The 26,368-nt window shown below is 43.5% G+C and overlaps 1 protein-coding gene across 6 annotated transcripts in view; it reads left to right on the top strand.

The window, feature by feature from the left end:
- The window catches only part of LOC124034395 (E3 ubiquitin-protein ligase RNF34-like), a 35,730-nt gene extending 9,600 nt beyond the window's left edge, over positions 1 to 26,130 (top strand). Inside the window, exons 2-10 of one of the 6 annotated variants that reach the window (XR_006838566.1) lie at positions 2,227 to 2,445; positions 8,669 to 9,058; positions 11,879 to 11,941; positions 14,435 to 14,636; positions 14,784 to 14,813; positions 15,077 to 15,121; positions 22,877 to 22,958; positions 23,310 to 23,563; positions 25,179 to 25,317. Coding sequence is in view for 3 of the 6 variants with exons in the window: in XM_046347537.1 (XP_046203493.1) it covers positions 2,227 to 2,445; positions 8,669 to 9,058; positions 11,879 to 11,941; positions 14,435 to 14,636; positions 14,784 to 14,813; positions 15,077 to 15,139; positions 25,179 to 25,366 (1,155 nt within the window). In the remaining 3 variants the exon portion in view is untranslated. Of the gene's footprint in view, positions 1 to 2,226; positions 2,446 to 3,596; positions 3,714 to 8,668; positions 9,059 to 11,878; positions 11,942 to 14,434; positions 14,637 to 14,783; positions 14,814 to 15,076; positions 15,140 to 22,876; positions 23,564 to 25,178 lie in introns of those variants that run through there. The other 5 variants (XR_006838567.1, XR_006838565.1, XM_046347537.1 and 2 more) reach the window with 5 other exon arrangements.
- The last annotated feature ends 238 nt before the right edge of the window (positions 26,131 to 26,368 follow it).

Below are 26,368 nucleotides of genomic sequence, written 5' to 3'. Positions count from 1 at the left end.
GAGAGCAGGTGTCCACTTTTGGTCATATTCCTTTTTTTGTTTTTTTATTGATTGTAATTTTTTTACTACCGCATAGTACAGTTGTGGCGAAAAGTTTTGAGAATGGCACAGATATATCTTTTCACAAAGTTTGCTGCTTCAGTGTCTAGATATTTTTGTCAGATGTTACTAGGGAATACTGAAGTATAATTACAATTTCATAAGTTTCAAAGGCCTTTGTTGACAATGACATGAAGTTGATACAAAGAGTCAATATTTGCAGTGTTGACCCTTCTTATTCAAGACCTCTGCAATCCACCCTGGCATGCTGTCAATTAACTTCTGGGCCACATACTGACTGATGGCAGCCCATTCTTGCATAATCAATGCTTGGAGTTTGTCAGAATTTGTGCGTTTTTGTTTGTCCACCCGCCTCTTGACGATTGACCACAAGTTCTCAATGGGATTAAGGTCTGGGGAGTTTCCTGGCAATGGACCCAAAATATCGATGTTTTGTTCCTCGAGCCACTTAGTTATCACTTTTGCCTTATGGCAAGGTGCTCAATCATGCTGGAAAAGGCATTGTTTGTCACCAAACTGTTCCTGGATGGTTGGGAGAAGTTGCTCTCGGAGGATGTGTTGGTACCATTCTTTATTCATGGTTGTGTTTTTTCAAAATTGTGAGTGAGTCCACTCCCTTGGCTGAGAAGCAACCCCACACATGAATGGTCTCAGGATGCTTTACTGTTGGCATGACACAGGACTGATGGTAGCGCTCACCTTGTCTTCTCTGGACAAGCTTTTTTCTGGATGCCCCAAACAATCGGAAAGGGGATTCATCAGAGAAAATGACTTTACCTCAGTCCTCAGCAGTCCAATCCCTGTACCTTTTGCAGAATATCAGTCTGTCCCTGATGTTTTTCCTGGAGAGAAGTGGCTTCTTTGCAGCCCTTCTTGACACCAGGCCATCCTCCAAAAGTCTTTGCCTCACTGAGCGTGCAGATGCGCTCACACCTGGCTGCTGCCATTCCTGAGCAAGCTCTGTACTGGTGCTGCCCGGATCCTGCAGCTGAATCAACTTTAGAAGACAGTCCTGGCGCTTGCTGGACATTCTTGGGCGCCCTGAAGCCTTCTTCACAACAATTGAACCGCTCTCCTTGAAGTTCTTGATGATCCAATAAATGGTTGATTTAGGTGCAATCTTACAGGCAGCAATATCCTCGTCTGTGAAGCCCTTTTTGTGCAAAGCAATGATGACGGCACGTGTTTCCTTGCAGATAACCATGATTAACAGAGGAAGAACAATGATCCTAAGCACCACCCTCCTTTTGAAGCTTCCAGTCTGTTATTCAAACTCAATTAGCATGACATAGTGATCTCCAGCCTTGTCCTTGTCAACACTCATACATGTAAATGAGAGAATCACTGACATGATATCAGTTGGTCCTTTTGTGGCAGGGCTGAAATGCAGCGGAAATGTTTTTGGGGGATTCAGTTCATTGACATGGCAAAGAGGGACTTTGCAAATAATTGCAATTCATCTCTTCACTCTTCATAACATTCTGGAGTATATGCAAATTGCCATCATACAAACTGAGGCAGCAGACTTTGTGAAAATGAACATTTGTGTCATTCTCAAAACCTTTGGCCACGACTGTACTATTGTTCATGTAACAGAGACCATTATAATATGCAATGGTCAGTTGATAGAGCCTAGTTCGGAAACATTGATATTTCCAGGGAACAGATATGGAGTTAGAATTTCTAGCCACTCATCGAGGTTAGTTTATCTGATACGTTAATCATTTCTCCACTACATGCCTTTTGCTTTCTCACAAATTTTCCCCTGCAGACAAAGTATCCAATTTAGGGAAAGATGTAGGTCTATTAGGGCTGGTCTGCATGCGATCCCTGGGCATGTCTATTCTGTTGTGCCATTCTCAACTTATGCTTTTAATTTCCTCAGCCATAACAACATGATGTTTCTCATGTGGCTGCATAATAGTATAATAGTCGGTGTTTCCATGACCACTCTATTTTTAGGAAATGTTATCAGACTTGCAGTAACCGTTGCAATACATTGCAGAACCTAGCCAATCCGTTTGTAGGTATCACTGTGAAAATGACTATAGGCTGTGTGGCGTTGCACAGATAGGTCTCAGCTAAAGGAGAGGAAGGGGAGACCCCTTCACACATCTGTGGAGCTCTGCAGTCTGAAAACTGCTGTCTGTGTTTTGTGTTCGCCAGGCAGGGGCCTCGTCCATGTGGGCTTCATGCTGTGGTCTGCTGAATGAAGTCATGGGCACAGGGGCAGTGAGAGGCCAGCAGCCCGGGTTCGGAGCCAGTGCTGGACCCTTCCGGTTTGCCCCCAGCGCTGGATACTCCACATACCCGCCCACAACCTCAGGGAGCCCCAGCCTTGTATGTAAGGCCTGTGGCCAGGCATTCTCGGTCTTCAGGAGGAAGGTAGGTGTTTGGTTTGGGGACTATTGGGGTAGCTAGTAGACTGACTGTGAATGTCCTATATGATTGTAGGCCAGTCCCAGATGGTTAGGGGTTGTTTGATGGGCTTTGGGGTGATGGTTAGGGGTTGTTTGATAGGCTTTGGGGTGATGGTTAGGGGTTGTTTGATAGGCTTTGGGGTGATGGTTAGGGGTTGTATGATAGGCTTGGGGTGATCGAGAAGGAACCTGATAGGGTTTTTGATCCAAGGAATAATTTATGAATTGGTATGGACTGAGAGACTATTACATTCAATACACCAATATTATTTGAGATTTTATTTGAGTAGGCTTTTGAGTAACCATCATGTTTATTTTGCCACTCATCCTCAAACAGACACACTCTACTACAGTACATGTTGTAAAGTGAGGGCCAGTATTGATTAGTTACGTCCTAATACATTAACTGTCCTTGCAGAGAGCCAAGATAAGAGACGCCAAAAGCAGCCAGTTACGTCATGAGACTGCACTTACTACAGGCCTGGGGCACATCAGTTGTAATTGCTACACTCTACCACCATAGAGTGTAGCAATACCATAAAGTGAACGTCTGCTTTTCTCAAATCTAACGTGCCTGTCACTATCACATTGTCCGTATTTTGTGAAAACCACATGTTTTAATTAAGTGGGATAAAAATAGACAATGACTTTGGCTATGTATTTAATGTAGATTTACAGTGCATTCGGAAAGTATTCAGACCCCTTGACTTTTTCCACATTTTGTTACATTACAGCCTTATTCTAAAATTGATTAAATTGTTTGTTTCCCCCTCATCATTCTACACACACTACCCCATAATGACAAAGCAAAAAACGTTACATTTTTATTTTTTGCACAGATCTGGGGAAGGGTACCAAAACATTTCTTCAGTATTGAAGGTCCCCAAGAACACGGTGGCCTCTATCATTCTTAAATGGAAGAAATTTGGAACCACCAAGATTCTTCCTAGAGCTGGCCACCGGGAGGTGACCAAAAACCCTATGGTCACTCTGACAGAGCTCCAGAGTTCCTTTCTGGAGATGGGAGAACCTTCCAGAAGGACAACCATCTCTGCAGCACTCCACCAATCAGGCCTTTATGGTAGAGTGGCCAGACGGAAGCCACTCCTCAGTAAAAGGCACATGACAGCCCGCTTGAAGTTTGCCAAAAGGCACCTAAAGACTGATGAAACCAAGATGGAACTCTTTGGGCTAATGTGTCACTTCTTGAAGAAACCTTACACAATCCCTACGGTGAGGCATGGTGGTGGCAGCATCATGTTGTGGGGATGTTTTTCAGGGAATGGGAGACTGGTCAGGATCGAGGGAAAGATGAATGGAGAAAAGTACATGGAGATCCTTGATGACAACCTGTTTCAGAGCGCTCAGGACCTCAGACTGGGGTGAAGGTTCAACTCCAACAGGACAATAACCCTAAGCACACAGCCAATACAACACAGGAGTGGCTTTGGGACAAGTCTCTGAATGTACTTGAGTGGCCCAGCCAGAGCCCGGACTTGAACCCGATCTAACATCTCTGGAGAGACCTGAAATTAGCTGTCCAGCGATGCTCCCTATCCAACCTGTCAGAGCTTGAGAGGATCTGAAGAGTAGAATGGGAGAAATTCCCTAAGTACAGGTGTGCCAAGCTTGTAGCGTCATACCCAAGAAGACTCGCGGCTGTAATTTATTTTTAATACATTTGCAAAAATGTCTAAAAACCTGTTTTTGCTTTGTCATCATGGGGTGTTGTGTGTAGATTGATGATGTTAGCAGTTGATGTTACTCTTCAATAACACAGACCCCAACGCAAATCGGGGGAGGAAAATAGGTTTATTCAAATAGGACAAATCATGCGGGGAGGTAGATGTTCTTTCTCCCCTGTCCTCAGTGATTTTCTCCTGTGATTCTCTCTTCAGAACAAAGGGACAGGATGTAGTTTTATAACCCAGCCCTAGCCTGTGGCTGACCAATTAGAATTCCTTGCAATAAAACTGGGCCAAGTATCCTATTTCAGGTTCAATGTATAAACAATTTGGACCAATGAGAACTTGGAAATCTTCTTTACACTCCCTGCTAGACCATTTAAAAAATATATATATACTTAAAATGTATTTTTAGAAAACATGGATAAAAAAAAACATTAGCATTAAACATAAAATAATTTTCATTAAACACATTGCATTTCTATAAAACACAAAGGGCATATTTTACTTATTTTACTTTTTACAATAAGAAATTGATTTCAAACAAAGTTATAGGAAATAAGTATTAAACAGGTGTAATGATGATGTCCCTTACGATTCCTACCACATCCTGTATTAGGAGGAAACTCACACAAAAAATTATTCCCAATAGGACGATTTAATATTATTTTCTTGTAGACAAGGTAATCATTCACCAAGTCATTTAAAAGTGACCAGCTCTTCCACACTGGTATCAGTCCCAAATGGAGAACTATTAGAGATTATGTTCTGACAGTCTGCCGGTAGTGAGGAATTCTTCTTCCATTCCGCTGGTTGATAAGGACTTCTCTAATGAACACTTCACCGGTGATCTTGTGTCGTTTCAGGTACAGTCCTTGGGTCAAGGGATATTACTGCAGCTTCAGACAATATATTCTTATAACCTGTAAAGAAGGAAACAAAAAAGTGAAAATAACTAACATGTCCTGGTTTCAAGAGAAATGGATATTTCACAGATTTCCCTAACTAAATATGTCCCAATTTACAGGAAAAAGTTGGACGTTTCACCTAGATATCCATAATATGACAATTGCTGTGTACAACATAGAAGATTATCAGGTTCTGATCATCTTACTATGCTTCTTCACCTGAGATTCGCCCCTGGTTGCTAATTAATCCCCAGTGTCATCAAAATGGACAACCTTGTAATGATGTATCCATCGCGATGTTCCCTGGACTTTTACTGCTGACCTCGTTATGAGCAAAACTTGATAAGAACCTTCCCATTTTGGCTAGAATGTCTAACATATTTTTTTACCATCACCCACTGTCCTGGCACTACGTCATGTCCCCCCTCGGGTGTTATTCCCCACGCCTATTTGACTTGTCTGTCTGCTTCCCCTACTGCATTAGAGAGTAGTATGCAATAGTTAAGCATTGTGTCACTCATAAAGTGAACGTCTGCTTTTCTCAAATCTAACGGGCCTGTCACTATCACATTGTCCATTGTAGTAACTTCCCAGCCTGCCTTCCTCACACACCTCAGAGTGTGACACATACAGCAGTTTGACACATACAACAACACAGAGTTACACATGGAGTAAAACAAAACACAGTCAATAATACAGTATAAAAATAAGTTTATATACAATGTGAGCAAGTGAGGTGAGATAAGGGAGGTAAAGGCAAAAAAGGCCATGGTGGCGAAGTAAATACAATATACCAAGTAAAACACTGGAATGTTTGATTTGCAGTGGAAGAATGTGCAAAGTAGAGATAGAAATAATGGGGTGCAAAGAAGCTAAATAAATACAGTAGAGAAAGAGGTAGTTGTTTGGCTAAATTATAGATGGGCTATGTACAGGTGCAGTAATCTGTGAGCTGCTCTGACAGCTGGTGCTTAAAGCTAGTGAGGGAGATAAGTGTTTCCAGTTTCAGAGTTTTGTAGTTAGTTCCAATCATTGGCAGCCGAAAACTGGAAGGAGAGGTGGCCAAAGGAAGAATTGGTTTTGGGGGTGACCAGAGAGATATACCTGCTGGAGCGTGTGCTGCAGGTGGGAGATGCTATGGTGACCAGCAAGCTGAGATAAGGGGGGACTTTACCTAGCAGGGTCTTGTAGATGACCTGGAGCCAGTGGGTTTGGCGACGAGTATGAAGCGAGGGCCAGCCAACGAGAGCGTACAGGTCGCAGTGGTGGGTAGTATATAGGGCTTTGGTGACAAAACGGATGGCACTGTGATAGACTGCATCCAATTTATTGAGTAGGGTATTAGAGGCTATTTTGTAAATGACATCTTCGAAGTCGAGGATTGGTAGGATGGTCAGTTTTACAAGGGTATGTTTGGCAGTGTGAGTGAAGGAGTCTTTGTTGCGAAATAGGAATGCCAATTCTAGATTTAACTTTGGATTGGGGATGTTTGATATGAGTCTGGAAGTAGAGGTGGATCAGAGACTCACCAGCAGCAAGAGCGACATCATTGATGTATACAGAGAAGAGAGTCGGTCCAAGAATTGAACCCTGTGGCACCCCCATAGAGATTGCCAGAGGCCCGGACAGACCCTCCGATTTGACACACTGAACTCAGAGAAGTAGTTGGTGAACCAGGCGAGGCAATCATTTGAGGAACCAAGGCCGTCGAGTCTGCCGATGAGGATGTGGTGATTGACCGAGTCGAAAGCCTTGGCCAGGTCAATGAATACGGCTGCACAGTATTGTTTCTTATCGATGGCAGTTAAGATATCGTTTAGGACCTTGAGCGTGGCTGAGGTGCACCCATGACCAGCTCTGAAACCAGATTGCATAGCGGAGAAGGTATGGTGGGATTTGAAATGGTCAGTAATCTGTTTGTTGACTTGGCTTTCAAAGACCTTAGAAAGTTAGGGTAGGATAGATATAAGTCTGTAGCAGTTTGGGTCAAGAGTGTCCCCCCCTTTGAAGAGAGGGGTGATCGCAGCTGCTTTCCAATCTTTGGGAATCCCAGACGACACGAAAGAGGGGTGGCAACAATTCTGGCAGATAATTTTAGAAAGAGAGGGTCCAGATTGTCTGGCCCGGCTGATTTGTAGGGGTCCAAGTTTTGCAGCTCTTTCAGAACATCACCTATCTGGATTTGCCTGCACCCATTACGGATGCAGGCAATGATCGCTGAGATCTTGGTTGACAACAGCAGAGGTGTATTTAGAGGGCAAGTTGGTTAGGATGATATCTATGAGGGTGCCCGTGTTTACGGCTTTGGGGTGGTACCTGGTAGGTTCATTGATAATTTGTGTGAGATTGAGGGCATCAAGCTTAGATTGTAGGATGGCTGGGGTGTTAAGCATGTTCCAGTTTAGGTCGCCTAGCAGTACGAGCTCTGAAGATAGATGGGGGGCAATCAGTTCACATATGGTGTCCAGAGCACAGCTGGGGGCAGAGGGTGGTCTATAGCAGGCGGCAACAGTGAGAGACTTGTTTTTAGAGAGGCAGATTTTTAAAAGTAGAAGTTCAAATTGTTTGGGTACAGACCTGGATAGTAGGACAGAACTCTGCAGGCTATCTTTGCAGTAGATTGCAACACCGCCCCTTTGGCCATTCTATCTTGTCTGAAAATGTAGTTAGGGATGAACATTTCAGAACTTTTGGTGGGCTTCCATACCAGGATTCAGACACGGCTAGAACATCTTGAGAACATCCATCCATGCACTGTAGATCAGTCTGGCGTTTTGTTGATGAGACACCCTAATGCTATGGTTTGATAAAGTTTGTTAGAACAAAATGTAAAATTAAAATGTAAGAATTGGCTGTTAATTAGTGTGAGACTATGCCTCATCAAATTTCTAGCCAGAATTTAATCAAATGTGTGGTGGTCCCCTCCCACTGGTGAGACACACCTGTCTGTGATTTGGGGGGGGGGGGGGTTCTGTTGTTATTGACAGAGGGAGAGATCCTCTCCATATTGCAGGGTTGAATTCCATTACTTGTCTGGTTTGGTCCCTCTGATGCCCTGAGTCACCATGCCAATACAGCATCTAATCCCAAGGCTTGCATGTTATTACTGTTTGATGTTTGTGACATGAAAGAAATTAACTGCCTGCCTCCTGTCCGACTGTCTAGAGAGGGAGTGGAACAGATGCACAAGATTGAAAAAGACAGTAACAGTATCAATACATTGATATTCTGCTTCCTCATGCCTTGTTTGAGCTCCAATACCCCACATTCCTCTCATCTGTCCACTATAGCCGGTGAAGGTTCTATTGAATATTAAACATGAGTGTAGCTTTGTTAAGAACAATCGACCATTCAAGGTACTGTATATAGAGCCAGATGAGGGAGGGGATTGCTTATCTGAGATTGAATCATTTTGAATCTTCCTTCCGCGCTAATATTTTAATGGAGATACATTCTAAATGCTGAATATTGCGCAGGCTTTGCAGATCCTATTAAGGCACAGTGTGCCCTGGAGCCTACATTACTGTCAATGTCACTTCTTCTGCATCTTCTACTTGGTTAATGCCTACACGCTCTCTATCACTCTCTCCCCCAGTATATCTGCTGCGACTGTAAGAAGAGCTTCTGCACGCTGTGCTCCATGCTTCAGGAGAACTTGCGTATATGTGCCATATGTCACCTGCTGAAGGAGACAGCCTTCCAGAGACCACAGCTGATGCGGCTGAGGGTCAGAGACCTGCGGCAGTACCTGCTGCTACGCAACGTCCCCACAGACACATGCAGGGAGAAGGAGGACCTGGTGGAACTGGTGCTGTGTCACCAGGGGACAGAAAGGGAGGGGGACCCCGACATGGCTAGCTTCAACTCCCGCTCCCTCTACACTCCGCCCCCTTCCACCACACGCTCCGCCTCCGAGCTGTCTACTATCTCCGCCTCTCAGGGGGAAGCGCTCAGCAGGAGCGACAGCTCAGGGACTACCAACCAGGTACACATACTTCTTCTACACCTTCCCCAACTACCAACCAGGTACGTCATGCAGATAATGTGTAAAAAGTATTAGGTCTGCTCTGGAAGTGACTGAGGCAAAGACAGTACAGTATGAAGATAGGCAGAAACTGCTTCTCCAATAGAAATCCTGATCACACTTGTAAGCGATGTCTTGGCGACGTCCGCTTTCAAAGCTTATGTACAGAAACACGTAATCGGGTCTAACGGTCGTCTCACGCCGAACTATGCATGTGCAGGCCTTCAAATCAAAGGCATTCCTTCAATATATAGTTGTTGTGTTTTTACAAAAATGAGAACGGGTCAGTTTGACACGTTCAAGAGGTTTGAGTAAAAAACATGTTAAACTACTTAAGAAATTGTCTCGAATTAAATTGTGCCTTTAGATTTCAAGAAAGTTAACAACTAAGGAAGATCTTTTCACTTTTCTCATTTACTTCTCAAACTCTGACTGAGGTATACATTTCAGGGTTGTAATTCTTATGGATTAATCCGGAATGTCTGGTACTCAGACTAGCAAAGAGCAGGTGAACACTGACTGTGGATTTTCTGTGTGTGAAAGTACATTCAAGACATCTGAAATATGGAGCTTCACAGTTAGTTTCTACGTATGTCAGCTTTAGAAAGCATTTATTTTGCTTGTCCTTATCAGACTGTCAACCCCTGGTGACTAAAATTGATTGGAGTGATTTGGTAAATTCTGTTGATTTAATAGACCCATCGTCTTCATTGTTGGACCTCCTGTTGGAGGCCTCCTGTTGGACTCTTCCCCTCCATAGAGAGATGAGGCCTCCTTTCGGACTCTTCCCCTCCATAGAGAGATGAGGCCTCCTTTCGGACTCTTCCCCTCCATAGAGAGATGAGGCCTCCTTTCGGACTCTTCCCCTCCATAGAGAGATGAGGCCTCCTGTTGGACTCTTCCCCTCCATAGAGAGATGAGGCCTCCTGTTGGACTCTTCCCCTCCATAGAGAGATGAGGCCTCCTGTTGGACTCTTCCCCTCCATAGAGATGAGGCCTCCTGTTGGACTCCCCCCGCCCCCAATAGAGAGATAAAAAATAAAAAAATTTTTAAACCAGGTAGGCCAATTGAGAACAAGTTCTCATTTACAACTGCGACCGAGCCAAGATAAAGCAAAGCTGTGTGACAAAAAATAAACAGAGTTACACATGGGATAAACAAACGTACAGTCAATAACACAATAGAAAAATCTGTATACAGTGTGTGCAAATGAAGTAAAGAGGTAAGGCAATAAATAGGCCATAGTGGTGAAGTCATTACAATTTAGAAATTAACAATGGATGGATAGATGTGCAGATGAGGATGTGCAAGTAGAAGTACTGGCGTGCAAAAGAGCAGAAAAACAAATATGGGGATGAGGTAGGTAGTTGGTTGGATGGGCTATTTACAGATGGGCAGCTGCAGCGATCGGTAAGCAGCTCTGACAGCTGACGCTTAAAGTTAGTGAGGGAGATAAAAGTCTCCAACTTCAGTGATTTTTTGCAATTCGTTCCAGTCATTGGCAGCAGAGAACTGGAAGGAAAGGAGGCCAACGGTGATGTTGGCTTTGGGGATGACCAGTGAAATATACCTGCTGGACCGCCTGCTATCCGTGGGTGTTGCTATGGAGACCAGTGAGCGGAGATAAGGCGGGGCTTTACCTAGCAAAGACTTATAGATGACCTGGAGCCAGTGGGTTTGGCGACGAATATGTAGCGAGGACCAGTGAACAAGAGCATACTGGTCGCAGTGGTGGGTAGTATATGGGGCTTTGGTGACAAAACGGATGGCACTGTGATAGACTGCATCCAGTTTGCTGAGTAGAGTGTTGGAGGCTATTTTGTAAATGACGTCGCCAAAGTCGAGGATCGGTAGGATAGTTCGTGTTACGATGGTATTTTTGGCAGCGTGAGTGAAGGAGGCTTTGTTGCGAAATAGGAAGCCGATTCTAGATACTCGTTTTGGATTGGAGATGCTTAATATAAGTCTGGAAGGAGAGTTTACAGTCTAGCCAGACACCTAGGTATTTATAGTTGTCCACATAAGTCAGAACCGTCCAGAGTAGTGATGCTGGACGGGCGGGCGGGTAGCGATCGGTTGAAGAGTGTGTATTTCGTTTTACTAGCATTTAAGACCAGTTGGAGGCCACGGAACCAGTGATGTATGGCATTGAAGCTCGTTTGGAGGTTTGTTAACACAGTGTCCAAAGAAGGGCCAGAAGTATACAGAATGGTGTCGTCTGTGTAGCGGTGGATCAAAGAATCACCTGCAGCAAGAGCGACATCATTGATATATACAGAGAAGAGAGTCGGCCTGAGAATTGAACACTGTGGCACCCTCATAGAGATGGCCAGAGGTCTGGACTCTATCTGAGAAGTAGTTAGTGAACCAGGCGAGGCAGTCATTAGAGAAACCAAGGCTGTTGAGTCTGCAGATAAGAATATGGTGATTGACAGAGTCGAAAGCCTTGGCCAGGTCGATGAAGACGGCTGCACAGTGTCTCCCCCTTTGAAGAGATGAGGCATCTTGTTGGACTCTCCCCTAGCCTCCTCTCTCAAATATGTAGGAAGTAGCCATGGCCTGTTTTTCTATTCCTGTAAACAAAAAGCTCAGCTGGTGCAGACAGCAGTAGAAGCTTTACTATGAATGGAAGGTAAACATAGTAGTCCCTGAGGTATCTATGGACTAAGCAGCGGGTGACTAATCCTAATCCCTGCCTGGACTGTACAGTAAGTATTTATAGTTCTCTGTGGAGGTTTCCGTCTGAGTCATGTGTTTTTGTGTTTGTTTTGGCTGTATAGGATATAGGAGACGCTACATCTCTCTCCACCCTGAACCTGGAACCCAGTGAACACACACCAGAGGTAAATAATAAACATCACCCAGTAGGCTCTACCTCTTACAGCATCTGGAGCTTATTCAGAGGGGTGCAACTTTCTCTCCAATGCAGTATGTGTCATGTACAGTTGAAGTCGGAAGTTTACATACACTTAGGTTTGTGTCATTAAAACTCGTTTTTCAACCACTCCACACATTGTTTGTTCACAAACTATAGTTTTGGCAAGTTGGTTAGGAAGTAATTTTTCCAACAATTGTTTACAGACAGATTATTTAACATATAATTCATTTGTATCACAATTCCAGTGGCTCAGAAGTTTACACACACTAAGTTGACTGTGCCTTTAAACAGCTTGGAAAATTACAGAAAATGATGTCATGGCTTTAGAAGTTTCTGATAGGCTAATTGACAATTTAAGTCAATTGGATGTGTATCTGTGGATGTATTTCAAGGCCTACCTTCAAACTCAGTGCCTCTTTGCTTGACATCATGGGAAAATCAAAATAAATCAGCCAAGACCTCAGAAAAAAATTGTAGAACTCCATAAGTATAGTTCATCCTTGGGAGCAATTTCCAAATGCCTAAAGTTGTAATGACCGTTGGTGGAAGAAGGTGAGGACCAAGATGCAGCTTGGTAAGTGTTCATCATTATTTTAATGAACTGAACACTAAATACAACAAGGAACAAAAGCAACAACCGAAACAGCTCGGTCAGGTGCAAAACACACTAAACAGAAAATAACTACCCACAACCCATAATGGGAAAACAGGCTGCCTAAGTATGGTTCTCAATCAGAGACAACAATTGACAGCTGCCCCTGATTGGGAATCATACCAGGCCAATACCAGAAATACAAAACATAGAACAAAAACATAGAATGCCCACCCCAACTCACGCCCCGACCAAACTAAAATAGAGACATAAAATAGGAACTAAGGTCAAGGACGTGACAAACGTTACCAAGTTCATTTGTATAAACAATAGTATGCCAGTTTAAACACCATGGGACCACGTAGCCGTCATACCGCTCAGGAAGGAGACACGTTCTGTCTCCTAGAGATGAGTGTACTGTAATGAAACGGGCAGGGAGCAGGTCTCGTTCCCTCGACCTTCTAGCCCGAAGTCCCGAGCACTATCGGCTGTGCCCCAAAAGCATGCTCGAGCGGCAGAGTCGATATCCGCGCTTTTAAACCCAGGGTCGTTACACTACTCCCTCCTTACAAAGAGCGCGTCCTCGCGCTAGCTTGCGACTCTATGTCTTACAGGAACACGCTCACAGGCCATGCACACTCACTGTCGTGGATGCAAGGTCCGATCCCACTTCTGACACCAATGTAGTGAAACAAGCAGGGAGCAGGTCTCGAACCCTCGACCTTCTAGCCTGAAGTCCAGCGCGCTATCGACTGTGCCCCAAAGGCATGCTCGAGCGGCAGAGTCGATATCCGCGCTTATAAACCCAGGGTCGTTACAGTACTTTGGTGCGAAAAGTGCAAATCAATCCCAGAACAACAGCAACGGACCTTGTGAAGATACTGGAGGAAATCGGTACAAAATTATCTATATCCACACTAAAACGAGTCCTAAAGCGACATAACCTGAAAGGCCACTTAGCATGGAAGAAGCCACTGCTTCAAAACTGCCATAAAAAAAGCCAGACTACGGTTTGCAACTGCACATTGGGAAAAAGATCATACTTTTTGGAGAAATGTCCTCGGTTCTAAAGAAACAAAAATAGAACTGTTTGGCCATAATGACCATCGTTATGTTAGGAGGAAAAAGGGGGATGCTTACAAGCTGAAGAACACCATCCCAAACCATGAAGCACGGGGGTGGCGGCATCATCTTGTTTGGGTGCTTTGCTGCAGGAGGGACTGGTGCACTTCACAAAATAGATGGCTACATGAGGAAGGAATATTATGTGGATATTTTGAAGCAACATCTCAAGACATCAGTCAGGAAGTTAAGGCTTGGTCGCAAATGTGTCTTCCAAATGGACAATGACCCCAAGCATACTTCCAAAGTTGTGGCAAAATGGCTTAAGGACAACAAAGTCAAGGTATTGGAGTGGCCATCACAAAGCCCTGACCTCAATCCCATAGAAAATGTGTAGACCTACAAACCTGACTCAGTTACACCAGTTCTGTCAGGAGGAATCGGCCAATATTCACCCAACTTATTGTGGGAATCTTGTTGAAGGCTACCCAAAACATTTGACCCCAGTTAAACAATTTAAAGGCAATGCTACCAAATACTAATTGAGTGTATGTAAACTTCTGACCCACTGGGGAATGTGATTAAATAAATAGAAGCTGAAATAAATCATTCTCTGCTATTCTGACATTTTACATTCTTAAAATGAAGTGGTGATCCTAACTGACCTAAAACAGGGAATTTTTGCTTGGATTAAATGTCAGGAATTGTGAAAAACTTAGTTTAAATGTATTTGGCTAGGGTGTATGTAAACTTCCGACTTCAACTGTATGTAATGGCTAATGGCTCCCCTTTCTCATCCTGTAGGTGATCCCTCAGACGTGGCAGCGAGCACGGGCCTCTCTCTCAGACATCTCTTGCCTGAGGGACATCGAGGGTCTGTCCGTCAGACAACTGAAGGAGATCCTGGCCAGGAATTTTGTCAACTATTCAGGCTGCTGCGAGAAGTGGGAGCTGGTAGAGCGCGTCAGCCGCTTGTACAGAGAGACAGAGGAGAACAGGAAGTCATGTGAGTAGCAGTGAGCCTGGTCCCAGATCTATTTGAGCTGTCCCATCAACTCCTATGGTCATTACCATGCCTTGTTTGGCAATTAAAATGGTGTACAATAGTTTTATTAGCTTGAGTACCTAAATGTTTTTTCTTACTTTCCTCTAGTGGAAAACGTGAACACAGCTGTAACTTCAGGTAAGAAATCACTGCTCTGTCTGTCTTTTGTGATGGTACATGATGATATGTAATGTTTGGACCAGGAATGGAAAGTACAGCTACTTAACATGTAACCCTTCAGTCTCTGTCTCGTCAGTGATATTCTAGCTCAGGACGTACAGTATGTTCATTACTGTAGCTGCCTTTAATATTGTACCTTCAGAGTTCCTTCAGACTTAGTGTTTAAAAAGAAAAATCAGAATCAGTATTTATTGACAGTTGCTTTACTCCTTCCTTTCAAGTGGTGGCCTTGCCCCTTCCTCCCATCTGCATTGGAGGGTTTGGAGGTAAGGTATCTGAAAAAGGCAAGTGTTCCCCTGGTCACTCCAACTGTTGACCTGGTCACTCTTACCATCTCATGGCCCGGCCCCTCCGCATGCATGTAACACAGGCATCCATCCTCATATACAGCTCTTAGTGATGCATGCAGGAGTTTCACCTTACTTACTGCATCTGGTTCCACCACCACCACTACTCCTGCTGCACATCAATCATGGTGTTTTTGTATCTCACCCATACCAAGGGTACCTCCATGCATTCTGAGCATGTTTAGCTATTGGACGCCATCTTTGCCCCTTTCCATTGGTGTATAAGAACCGGTCACCCAAGTGCAATCCTTAAGTGTATTACCTCTTGGAAAGCCCAAGATAGTATTTAATAACTTCACACACATACAGTGCCTTCAGAAAGTATTAGGGCCCTATGATTTCCACGATGTGGAAAAGACGGATGGAATCACTGAATTTGGTATTAAAAATGGAATCAACTGTAAAATGTGAAATATTGCAGAATTGTCCATAATTTGCCTGAAATGTATTTAAAAAATAAATAAAGTAGGCCTAATTATTGTAGTGATCTAAATTATTTAATAATTGTAAAATTACAGGTCAGTAGGCCTAGACAAATAATTCCATTTTCGATTGGGGTGTTTTGAGAGGGTGGTCGGTTGTGCGTGAGACCCTTACGTCACCTCACAACTTGGCTGTCATTTTGAGAAACATTTCGAAGAGGTCGTCTAAGACGTCCAAGTCGTCAAAAAAAACGGAAAGATTTGACCCTAACCCCTAAATTCAGAGCAGAGCAATGCCCAAAGGACTATTATGAGTCAGGTGATAAGATTCTGTCAACATAGTATTGATTGGACCTGTAAAAATATGTGTGATGACCACTTAAAGCGTAAAGCTCATGTGAACAAGAACAAGGAAAAGCACCATGTTAGCCACAGCATGCCTCTTCAAACGACCTATTACTTGTGCAAGCGCATCAGCAGATTCAAGATGAGAATTTATTCAGGACTTTTTGGCTGTGTGCGCTGAATCTGACATCCCCTTGCGCGTCCGGTTTGGGTACAGTGTGTGTGCCATCGTGCGCAAATTGATTTTGTCCCCCCACACCAAACGCGATCACGACACGCAGGTTGAAGTATCAAAACAAATTATATTACATTTATGGCAATTTAGTTAGCTAGCTAATTTTCCCTGGTATATAAATGTTGAGTTGATATTTTACCTGAAATGCACAAGGTCCTCTACTCCGACAGTTAATCTACACATAAAACGGTCAACCGAATCGTTTCTAGTCATCTCTCCTTCCAGGCTTTTTCTTCTTTGGACTTTATATGGCGATTGGCATCTAATCGCATAATATTACCACGACCGACCGACCTCAGTTCATCTTTTAATCACTCACTTGGATATAACCAATGAGGAGATGGCACATGGGGATCTGCTTCTATAAACCAACGAGGAGATGTGAGAGGCAGGACTTGCACCGTGTTCAGCGTCACAAATTGAACTGACTTCTATTTTAGCGCTTGGCAACCCAGACGCTCGTTGGCTTGCGCGACCAGTGTGGGTGCAATGATTGCATAACATGTAAACTCAGCAAAAAACGAAATGTCCTCTCACTGTCAACTGTGTTTATTTTCTGCAAATTTAACATGTGTAAATATTTGTATGAAAATAACAAGATTTATCAACTGATACATAAACTGAACAAGTTCCATAGACATGTGACTAACAGAAATGGAATGATGTGTCCCTGAACAAAGGGGGGTCAGAATCAAAAGTAACAGTCAATATCTGGTGTGGCCACCAGCTGCATTAAGTACTGCAGTGCATCTCCTCATGGACTCTACCAGATTTGCCAGTTTTTGCTGTGAGATGTTACCCCACTCTTCCACCAAGGCACCTGCAAATTCAAGGACATTTCTGGGGGGAATGGCCCTAGCCCTCACCCTCCGATCCAACAGGTCCCAGGCATGCTCTATGGGATTGAGATCCGGGCTCTTTGCTGGCCATGGCAGAACACTGGCATTCCTGTCTTGCAGGAAATCACGCACAGAACGAGCAGTATAGCTGGTAGCATTGTCATGCTGGAGGGTCATGTCAAGATGAGCCTGCAGGAAGGGTACCACGTGAGAGAGGAGGATGTCTTCCCTGTAATGCACAGCATTGAGATTCCCTGAAATGACAACAATCTCAGTCCGATGATGCTGTGACACACCGCCCCAGACCATAATGGACCCTCCACCTCCGATCCCGCTCCAGAGTACAGGCCTTGGTGTAACGCTCATTCCTTCGATGATAAACACAAATCCGACCATCACCCCTTGGTGAGACAAAACCGCGACTCGTCAGAGAAGAGCACTTTTTGCCAGTCCTGTCTGGTCCTGTGATGGTGGGTTTGTGCCCATAGGCGACGTTGTTGCTGGTGATGTCTGGTGAGGACTTGCCTTACAACAGGCCTACAAGCCCTCAGTCCAGACAGTCTGAGCACTGATGGAGGGATTGTGCGTTCCTGGTGTAACTCGGGCAGTTGTTGCCATCCTGTACCTTTTCTGTACATTTTTTATTTCACCTTTATTTAACCAGGTAGGCCAGTTGAGAACAAGTTCTCATTTACACCTGCGACCTGGCCAAGATAAAGCAAAGCAGTGCGACCTGGCCAAGATAAAGCAAAGCAGTGCGACAAAAAACAACAACACAGAGTTACACATGGGATAAACAAAAGTACAGTCAATGACACAATAGAAAAATGTATATACAGTGTGTGCAAATGGAGTAAGGAGATAAGATAATAAATAGGCCATAGTGGCAAAGTAATTACAAATAAGCTAATTAACACTGGGAGTGATTGATGTGCACATAGAAATACAGGTGTGCAAAAGAGCAAAAAAGTAAATAAAAACAATATGGCGATGAGGTAGGTAGTTGGATGGGCTATTTCCGGATATGCTATGTACAGCTGCAGTGATCGGTAAGCTGCTCAGATAACTGTTGCTTAAAGTTAGTGAGGGAGATAGAAGTCTCCAACTTCAGTGATTTGTGCAATTCGTTCCAGTCATTGGCAGCAGAGAACTTGAAGGAAAGGCGGCCAAAGAGGTGTTGGCTTTGGGGATGACCCATGAGATATACCTGCTGGAGCGCGTGCTACGGGTGGGTGTTATGGTGACCAGTGAGCTGAGATAAGGAGTTTTACCTAGCAAAGACTTATAGATGACCTGGAGCCAGTGGGTCTCGCAACGAATATGTAGCAAGAGCCAGCCGACGAGAGCATACAGGTCGCAGTGGTGGGTAGTATATAGGGCTTTGGTGACAAAACGGATGGCACTGTGATAGACTGCATCCAGTTGGCTGAGTAGAGTGTTGGAGGCGATTTTGTAAATGACATCGCCAAAGTCAAGGATCGGTAGGATAGTCAGTGTTAAGATGGTATTTTTGGCAGCGTGCGTGAAGGAGGCTTTGTTGCGAAATAGGAAGCCAATTCTAGATTTAATTTTGGATTGGAGATGCTTAATATGAGTCTGGAAGGAGAGTTTACAGTCTAGCCAGACACCTAGGTATTTATATATTCTAAGTCAGAACCGTCCAGAGTAGTGATGCTAGTCGGGCAGGCTGGTGTGGGCAACGATCGGTTGAAGAACATGCATTTAGTTTTACTAGCGTTTAAGAGCAGTTGGAGGCCACAGAAGGAGTGTTGTATGGTATTGAAGCTCGTTTGGAGGTTTGTTAACACAGTGTCCAAAGAAGGGCCAGATGTATACAGAAGAGGTGCGTAGAGGTGGATCAAGGAATCACCCGCAGCAAGAGCGACATCATTGATATATACAGAGAAGAGAGTCGGCCCGAGAATTGAACCCTGTTTTACCCTCATAGAGACTGCCAGAGGTCCGGACAACAGGCTCTCTGATTTGACACACTGAACTCTATCTGAGAAGTAGTTGGTGAATCAGGCGAGGCAGTCATTAGAGAAACCAAGGCTGTTGAGTCTGCCGATAAGAATACGGTGATTGACAGAGTCGAAAGCCTTGGCCAGGTCGATGAAGACGGCTGCACAGTACTGTCTTTTATGATGGCGGTTTAGTACCTTGAGTGTGGCTTAAGTGCACCGGTGACCAGCTCGGAAACCGGATTTCACAGCGGCGAAGGTGCGGTGGGATTCGAAATTGTAGGTGATCTGTTTTGTTAACTTGGCTTTCAAAGACTTTAGAAAGGCAGGGCAGGATGGATATAGGTCTATAACAGTTTGGGTCTAGAGTGTCACCCCCTTTGAAGAGGGGGATGACCACTGCAGCTTTCCAATCTTTAGGGATCTCGGACAATACGAAAGAGAGGTTGAACAGACTGGTAATAGAAGTTGCAACAATGGCTGCGGATAATGTTAGAGAGAGAGGGTCCAGATTGTCTAGCCCAGCTGATTTGAACGGGTCCATGTTTTGCAGTTCGTTCATCACATCTGCTATCTGGAATTGGGAAGGAGAAGCTGGGGAGGTTTGGGCAAGTAGCTGCGGGGGGTGTGGAGCTGTTGGCCGTGGTAGAGAAATGCTTATTGAAATTCTCGATTATTGTGGATTTATTGGGGATGACAGTGTTTCCTAGCCTCAGTGCAGTGGGCAGCTGGGAGGAGGTGCTCTTACTCTCCATGGACTTTAGTGTCCCAGTACCTTTTGGAGTTAGAGCTACAGGATGCAAATTTCTGTTTGAAAAAGCTAGCCTTAGCATTCCTAACTGACTGTGTGTATTGGTTCCTGACTTCCCTGAAAAGTTTTGTTTCGAGGGTACTATTCGATGCTAGTGCAGTACGCCACAATATGTTTTTGTGCTGGTCGAGAGCAGTCGGGTCTGGAGTGAACCAAGGGCTATATCTGTTCTTAGTTCTACATTTTATGAAAGGGTCATGCTTATTTAAGATGGTGAGGAAATGACCTGTCAAGAACAACCAGGCATCCTCTACTGATGGGATGAGGTCAATATCATTCCAGGATACCCAGGCCAGGTTGATTAGAAAGACTTGCTCGCAGAAGTGTTTTAGGGACCATTTGACAGTGATGAGGGGTGGTCGTTTGACCGCAGACCCATAACGAATGCAGGCAATGAGGCAGTGATCGCTGAGATCCTGGTTGAAAACAGAGGTGTATTTAGAGAGCAAGTTGGTCAGGATAATATCTATGAGGGTGCCCATGTTTACGGATTTAGGGTTGTTCCTGGTGGGTTCCTTGATGATTTGTTTGAGATTGAGGGCATCTAGCTTAGATTGTAGGACGGCCGGGGTGTTAAGCATATCCCAGTTTAGGTCACCTAACAGAAAAAACTCTGAAGATAGATAGGGGGCAATCAATTCATATACAGTGGGGAGAACAAGTATTTGATACACTGCCGATTTTGCAGGTTTTCCTACTTACAAAGCATGTAGAGGTCTGTAATTTTTATCATAAGTACACTTGAACTGTGAGAAGACAGACTCTAAAACCAAAATCCAGAAAATCACATTGTATGATTTTTAAGTAATTAATTTGCATTTTATTGCATGACATAAGTATTTGATACATCAAAAAAGCAGAACTTAATATTTGGTACAGAAACCATTGTTTCCTGTAGTTCTTGACCAGGTTTGCACACACTGCAGCAGGGATTTTGGCCCACTCCTCCACAGACCTTCTCCAGATCCTTCGGGTTTCGGAGTGGTCGCTGGGAAATACAGACTTTCAGCTCCCTCCAAAGATTTTCTATTGGGTTCAGGTCTGGAGACTGGCTAGGCCACTCCAGGACCTTGAGATGCTTCTTACGGAGCCACTCCTTAGTTGCCTGTGTGTTTCAGGTCGTTGTCATGCTGGAAGACCCAGCCACGACCCATCTTCAATGCTCTTACTGAGGGAAGGAGGTTGTTGGCCAAGATCTAGCGATACATGGCCCCGTCCATTCTCCCCTCAATACGGTGCAGTCGTACTGTCCCCTTTGCAGAAAAGCATCCCCAAAGAATGATGTTTCCACCTCCATGCTTCACGGTTGGGATGGTGTTCTTGGGGTTGTACTCATCCTTCTTCCTCCAAACACGGCAAGTGGAGTTTAGACCAAGAAGTTATATTTTTGTCTCATCAGACCACATGACCTTCTCCCATTCCTCCTCTGGATCATTCAGATGGTCATTGGCAAACTTCAGACAGGCCTGAACATGCGCTGGCTTGAGCAGGGGGACCTTGCGTGCGCTGCAGGATTTTATTCCATGACGGCGTAGTGTGTTACTAATGGTTTTCTTTGAGACTGTGGTCCCAGCTCTCTTCAGGTCATTGACCAGGTCCTGCCGTGTAGTTCTGGGCTGATCCCTCACCTTCCTCATGATCATTGATACCCCACGAGGTGAGATCTTGCATGGAGCCCCACCTCTTTAAGGAATACCTAGGATAGGATAAGTAATCCTTCTCACCCCTCCCCCCTTTAAGATTTAGATGCACTATTGTAAAGTGACTGTTCTACTGGATGTCATAAGGTGAATGCACCAATTTGTAAGTCGCTCTGGATAAGAGCCTCTGCTAAATGACTTAAATGTAAATGTAAATGTAATCTTGAACTTCTTCCATTTTCTAATAATTGTGGCAACAGTTGTTGCCTTCTCACCAAGCTGCTTGCCTATTGTCCTGTAGCCCATCTCAGCCTTGTGCAGGTCTACAATTGTATCCCTGATGTCCTTACACGGCTCTCTGGTCTTGGCCATTGTGGAGAGGTTGGAGTCTGTTTGATTGAGTGTGTGGACAGGTGTCTTTTATACAGGTAACGAGTTCAAACAGGTGCAGATAATACAGGTAATGAGTGGAGAACAGGAGGGCTTCTTAATGAAAAACTAACAGGTCTGTGAGAGCCGGAATTCTTACTGGTTGGTAGGTGATCATATACTTATGTCATGCAATAAAATGCAAATTAATTACTTTAAAATCATACAATGTGATTTTCTGGATTTTTGTTTTAGATTCCGTCTCTCACAGTTGAAGTGTACCTATGTTAAAAATGACATACCTTTACATTTTTTGTAAGTAGGAAAACCTGCAAAATCGGCAGTGTATCAAATACTTGTTCCCGCCACTGTATGTCCCGCAGGTTTGATGTTTGGATGTACCGATCCTGTGCAGGTGTTGTTACACATGGTCTGCCACTGCGAGGACGATCAGCTGTCTGTCCTGTCTCCCTGTAGCGATGTCTTTGGCGTCTCACATTACTGACATTGCAATTTATTGCCCTGGCCAGATCTGCAGTCCTCATGCCTCCTTGCAGCATGCCTAAGGCACGTTCACACAGATGAGCAGGGACCCTGGGCATCTTTCTTTTGGTGTTTTTCAGAGTCAGTAGAAAGGCCTCTTTAGTGTCCTAAGTTTTCATAACTGTGACCTTAATTGCCTACTGTCTGTAAGCAGTCTTAACGACCATTTCATAGGTGCATTTTCATTAATTGTTTATGGTTCATTGAACATGCATGGAAAACAGTGTTTAAACGCTTTACAATGAAGATCTGTGAAGTTATTTGGATTTTTACGAATTATCTTTGAAAGACAGTGTCCTGAAAAAGGGACTTTTCTTTCTTTGCTAAGTTTGTGTAAATGTATTTTGCTACGCGAACTGTGTGGTCAGCATGTTAGAAAAGCTAAGAAAGCTACAGCCCTTTCTAGTGAAGCATTGCAAACAGGGAGGAGCGTTGCCCGAAAATGAGAGCAGCCCCTGTCAAACTCACCTGCCTGTGTGTTCGACCAACATATGACTGCCGTTCTACAGAAGATCCGTGGCATGAAGTTTGCGGTGGTTGTTGACGAGACAACAGATGCAAGGGATTACAGCGTTCTAAACATCGTCATTGGTGAGTTAACAGCCTATTAATATACCATTGCAATAGCCTACATTTACATTCTGCAATGTGAATTGTCCGCATGCAAATTGTGATATTCCAAACGACGAGCTATCGTGTTGAAATATAGTGATGCATAATGTCAGCAGCTGTCTGCCTCTCCATCTAGCTAATTATCGCTGTATCTATATTGTGTTTACACTTGGAATTTAAATAAGACCTTTATTTTGTCACAATATTATTTTGGGTTAAATCAAAGTTTTTCCTTATCTTTAATTACAGGTGTTGAAAACCAGTACTTTCTGATGGATGTCATTTTCATGGACAAATGCAACTACTCAACGTTTTCCCAATCTTTACTAGCCTCCCTCCGCAGCAACCATCTGAACCTGAATGATGCCTGGGCGTTGGTCACAGATAATGCCTCCTACTGACTGAAGACATACAAGGAGGTTCTGAAAGGAGTGACGCCCAACAGTGTCCATGTAACCTGTCTCTGTCATGTCATCAATCTGGTGGGTGAGACCTGGCAGCACAAATACTTCTCTGGAGTTGCATCACTTGTGACATGGATGAGATCTGTCTTCTTCGAGAAGTCTGCCAGAAAGAGAAGATGGGTGAGCTTCCTCATTATGAAGTAGTTTGTGCAGGACAAGGCTCCTCCTGAAGCACTGAGCTCCATATGGAATAGCTGGTTTGAGGCAGTGAAGTACCATGCAGAGAATGTTCATATGTACAGAGATTTATTAAATAATGTATTTTTAAAAAATAGATAATGGAACATGGGACCGACACTTAACATGTTGCGTTTACATTTTTGCTCAGTGTGTTTTGGAGCAGATTCAAAAGTGTAACTAGTTCACTCAGGAACATTTAATGTCGTCTTGGTAAGCAACTCCAGTGTATATTTGGCCTTGTGTTTTAGGGTATTGACCTGCTGAAAGGTGTATTTGTCTCCGCGTCTGCTAGGAAGCAGACTGAACCAGGTTTTCCTTTAGGATTTTGCCTGTGCTTAGCTCTATTCTGTTTCTGTTTATCCTAATAAAAATAACTCCTTAGTCCTTGCCGATGATAAGCATACCCATAACATGATTCAGTCACCACCATGCTTGAAAATATGAAAAGTGGTACTCAGTGATGTGTTGGATTTGCCCCAAACATAATTCTTTGTATTCAGGACATGAAGTTTATTTCTTTGCCACATTTTTGGCAGTTTTACTTTAGTGCCTTATTGCAGACAGGATGCATGTTTTGTTATATTTGTATTTTGTTCTTTTCACTCTATCATTTAGGTTAGTATTGTGGAGTAACTACAATGTTGATACATCTAGAGTTTTCTCCTATCACAGCCGTTAAACTCTGTAACTGTTTTAAAGTCACCATTGGCCTCATGGTGAAATCTCTGAGCGGTATTCTTCCTCTGTGGTAACTGAGTTAGGAAGGACGCCTGTATCTTTGTAGTGACTGGGTTGATACACCATCCAAAGTGTAATGAATAACTTCAACATGCTCAAAGGGACATTCAATGTCTGCTTCTTCTTTTTTCTACCCATCTACCAATAGGTGACCTTCTTTGCGAGGCTTTGGAAAACCTCCCTGGTCTTTGCGGTTGAATCTTTGTTTGAAATTCACTGCTCTACTGAGGGACCTTACAGATAATTGTATGTGTGGGGTACAGAGATGAGGTAGTCATTTAAAAAATAATGTTATAACACTTATTGACCACAGTGAATCAGCACAATTTATGTGACTTAGGAAATGCTTTATTCCTTAACTTATTTCGGCTCTCCATAACAAAGGGGCTGAATACTTACTGACTGAAGGCATTTCATCTTTTCATTTTTAATTTAAACAAATTAAAAATCTATTAACATTCCGCTTTGACATTATGGGGCATTGTGTTTAGGCCAGTGACACAAAGTCTCAATTTACTTTCTGAAGGCACTGTATTTCTATAAAGCTAAATATGTCCAGCTGTCCTTTTTATCTAGCGCTGCTATTTCCAGGAGCCTGTATGGAGCTTGCCCTCTGCTTTGTACCAGGCATGACCTTCCTATGATAAGGCACCCTAGATAAGAGAGAGAGAGGAGATATTGGGATCTCTCTTCAAGGCAGTGTCACTCTCTTCTACCTCTTCGGGGCATGACATCATCATTGCTCTCCTCCACTCTCATCTGTATGTCATGTTGTTCTTTTACTTTTTTCTGATTCCTCCCTTCTGTCTTCCTCCAGATCGGGAGAAGGCCCAGCTGACCAACCTGGATAACAGCCTGTGTAGGATCTGCATGGATGCTGCGATTGACTGCGTCCTTCTGGAGTGTGGTCACATGGTCACCTGCACCAAGTGTGGTAAGCGGATGAGCGAGTGTCCCATCTGCAGGCAGTACGTTGTGAGAGCTGTGCACGTCTTCAAGTCCTAATGTCTGAATCCATCACCACCGTCTCAGAACATCTTCAACAAAACATTAATCTCCAGAGAAACGGAAATCTGTTCCGTCACAGTCCATACTGGGAGACTGCCTCCATGCTCTCACCACCATTACTTCTTGTTGTGGGTGTTCATGTTTTCATCCCCTGAAACGCTTACATTATTTACACACTTAAACGTGACTATTAAAAATGCAGTGTTCTCTTTTTACCTTGTATTATTTAGTCTGACTAATCAGTATTTGAAGGAAAAAAGGGCAGCAGTCTACCCTCGTATTATTCCATTACTAAACACATCCTTGACTTGTTCCTATCAAGAATGTGAGCTATTCAATCACATGTGCATTGTCTAACATGACGTATCACTTTTGAATCTGCCTGCTATGAACTGTAGCATTTGCTGCAAATAACTGCATATCTTAGTAATTCTGAAGAAAATACTGTACAACAGGATGGGGGATGAGCAAATTAGAGGTCTATTTGGATTCAAAACAGCAATATCCAATGTAATTTGCTCTTTTGTCATGTCTTAGCACTGAGTGTTAAGATGGAAAAGAAAAACAGGTGCTAAATACATTCAAATGTTTTTCCAACTTAAAAATTGTGGATTTTCTTTAATATTTTCCATTTTCTTTTGAAAGTGGAAGGAATAGTTTGTTTTTAATTGATACATGATTGTAGTTAACACAGAACTAACTAATCAAAGAGAGCTGCAACTTAACTGACACTGGAATATAAAGTGTGTCTATATATATATATATATATATATATATATATATATATATATATATTAGTACCATTGTAGAATAATAGGGAAGACATCAACACTATGAAATAACACATGGAATCATGTAACAACAAAAAAATGTTAAATCAATATATTTTATATGTGATATTCTTCGAAGTAGCCACCCTTTGCCTTGCACACTCTTGGAACTTTTTTAAACTATTTTCTACATTGTAGAATAATAACAAAGACATCAAAACTATGAAAT

Source organism: Oncorhynchus gorbuscha, linkage group LG04 (assembly GCF_021184085.1).
Source record: "Oncorhynchus gorbuscha isolate QuinsamMale2020 ecotype Even-year linkage group LG04, OgorEven_v1.0, whole genome shotgun sequence".
Lineage (NCBI taxonomy): Eukaryota > Metazoa > Chordata > Actinopteri > Salmoniformes > Salmonidae > Oncorhynchus > Oncorhynchus gorbuscha.
The sequence above is the reverse complement of the archived record's forward strand: the minus strand, read 5'-3'. Positions and strand labels throughout refer to the sequence as shown.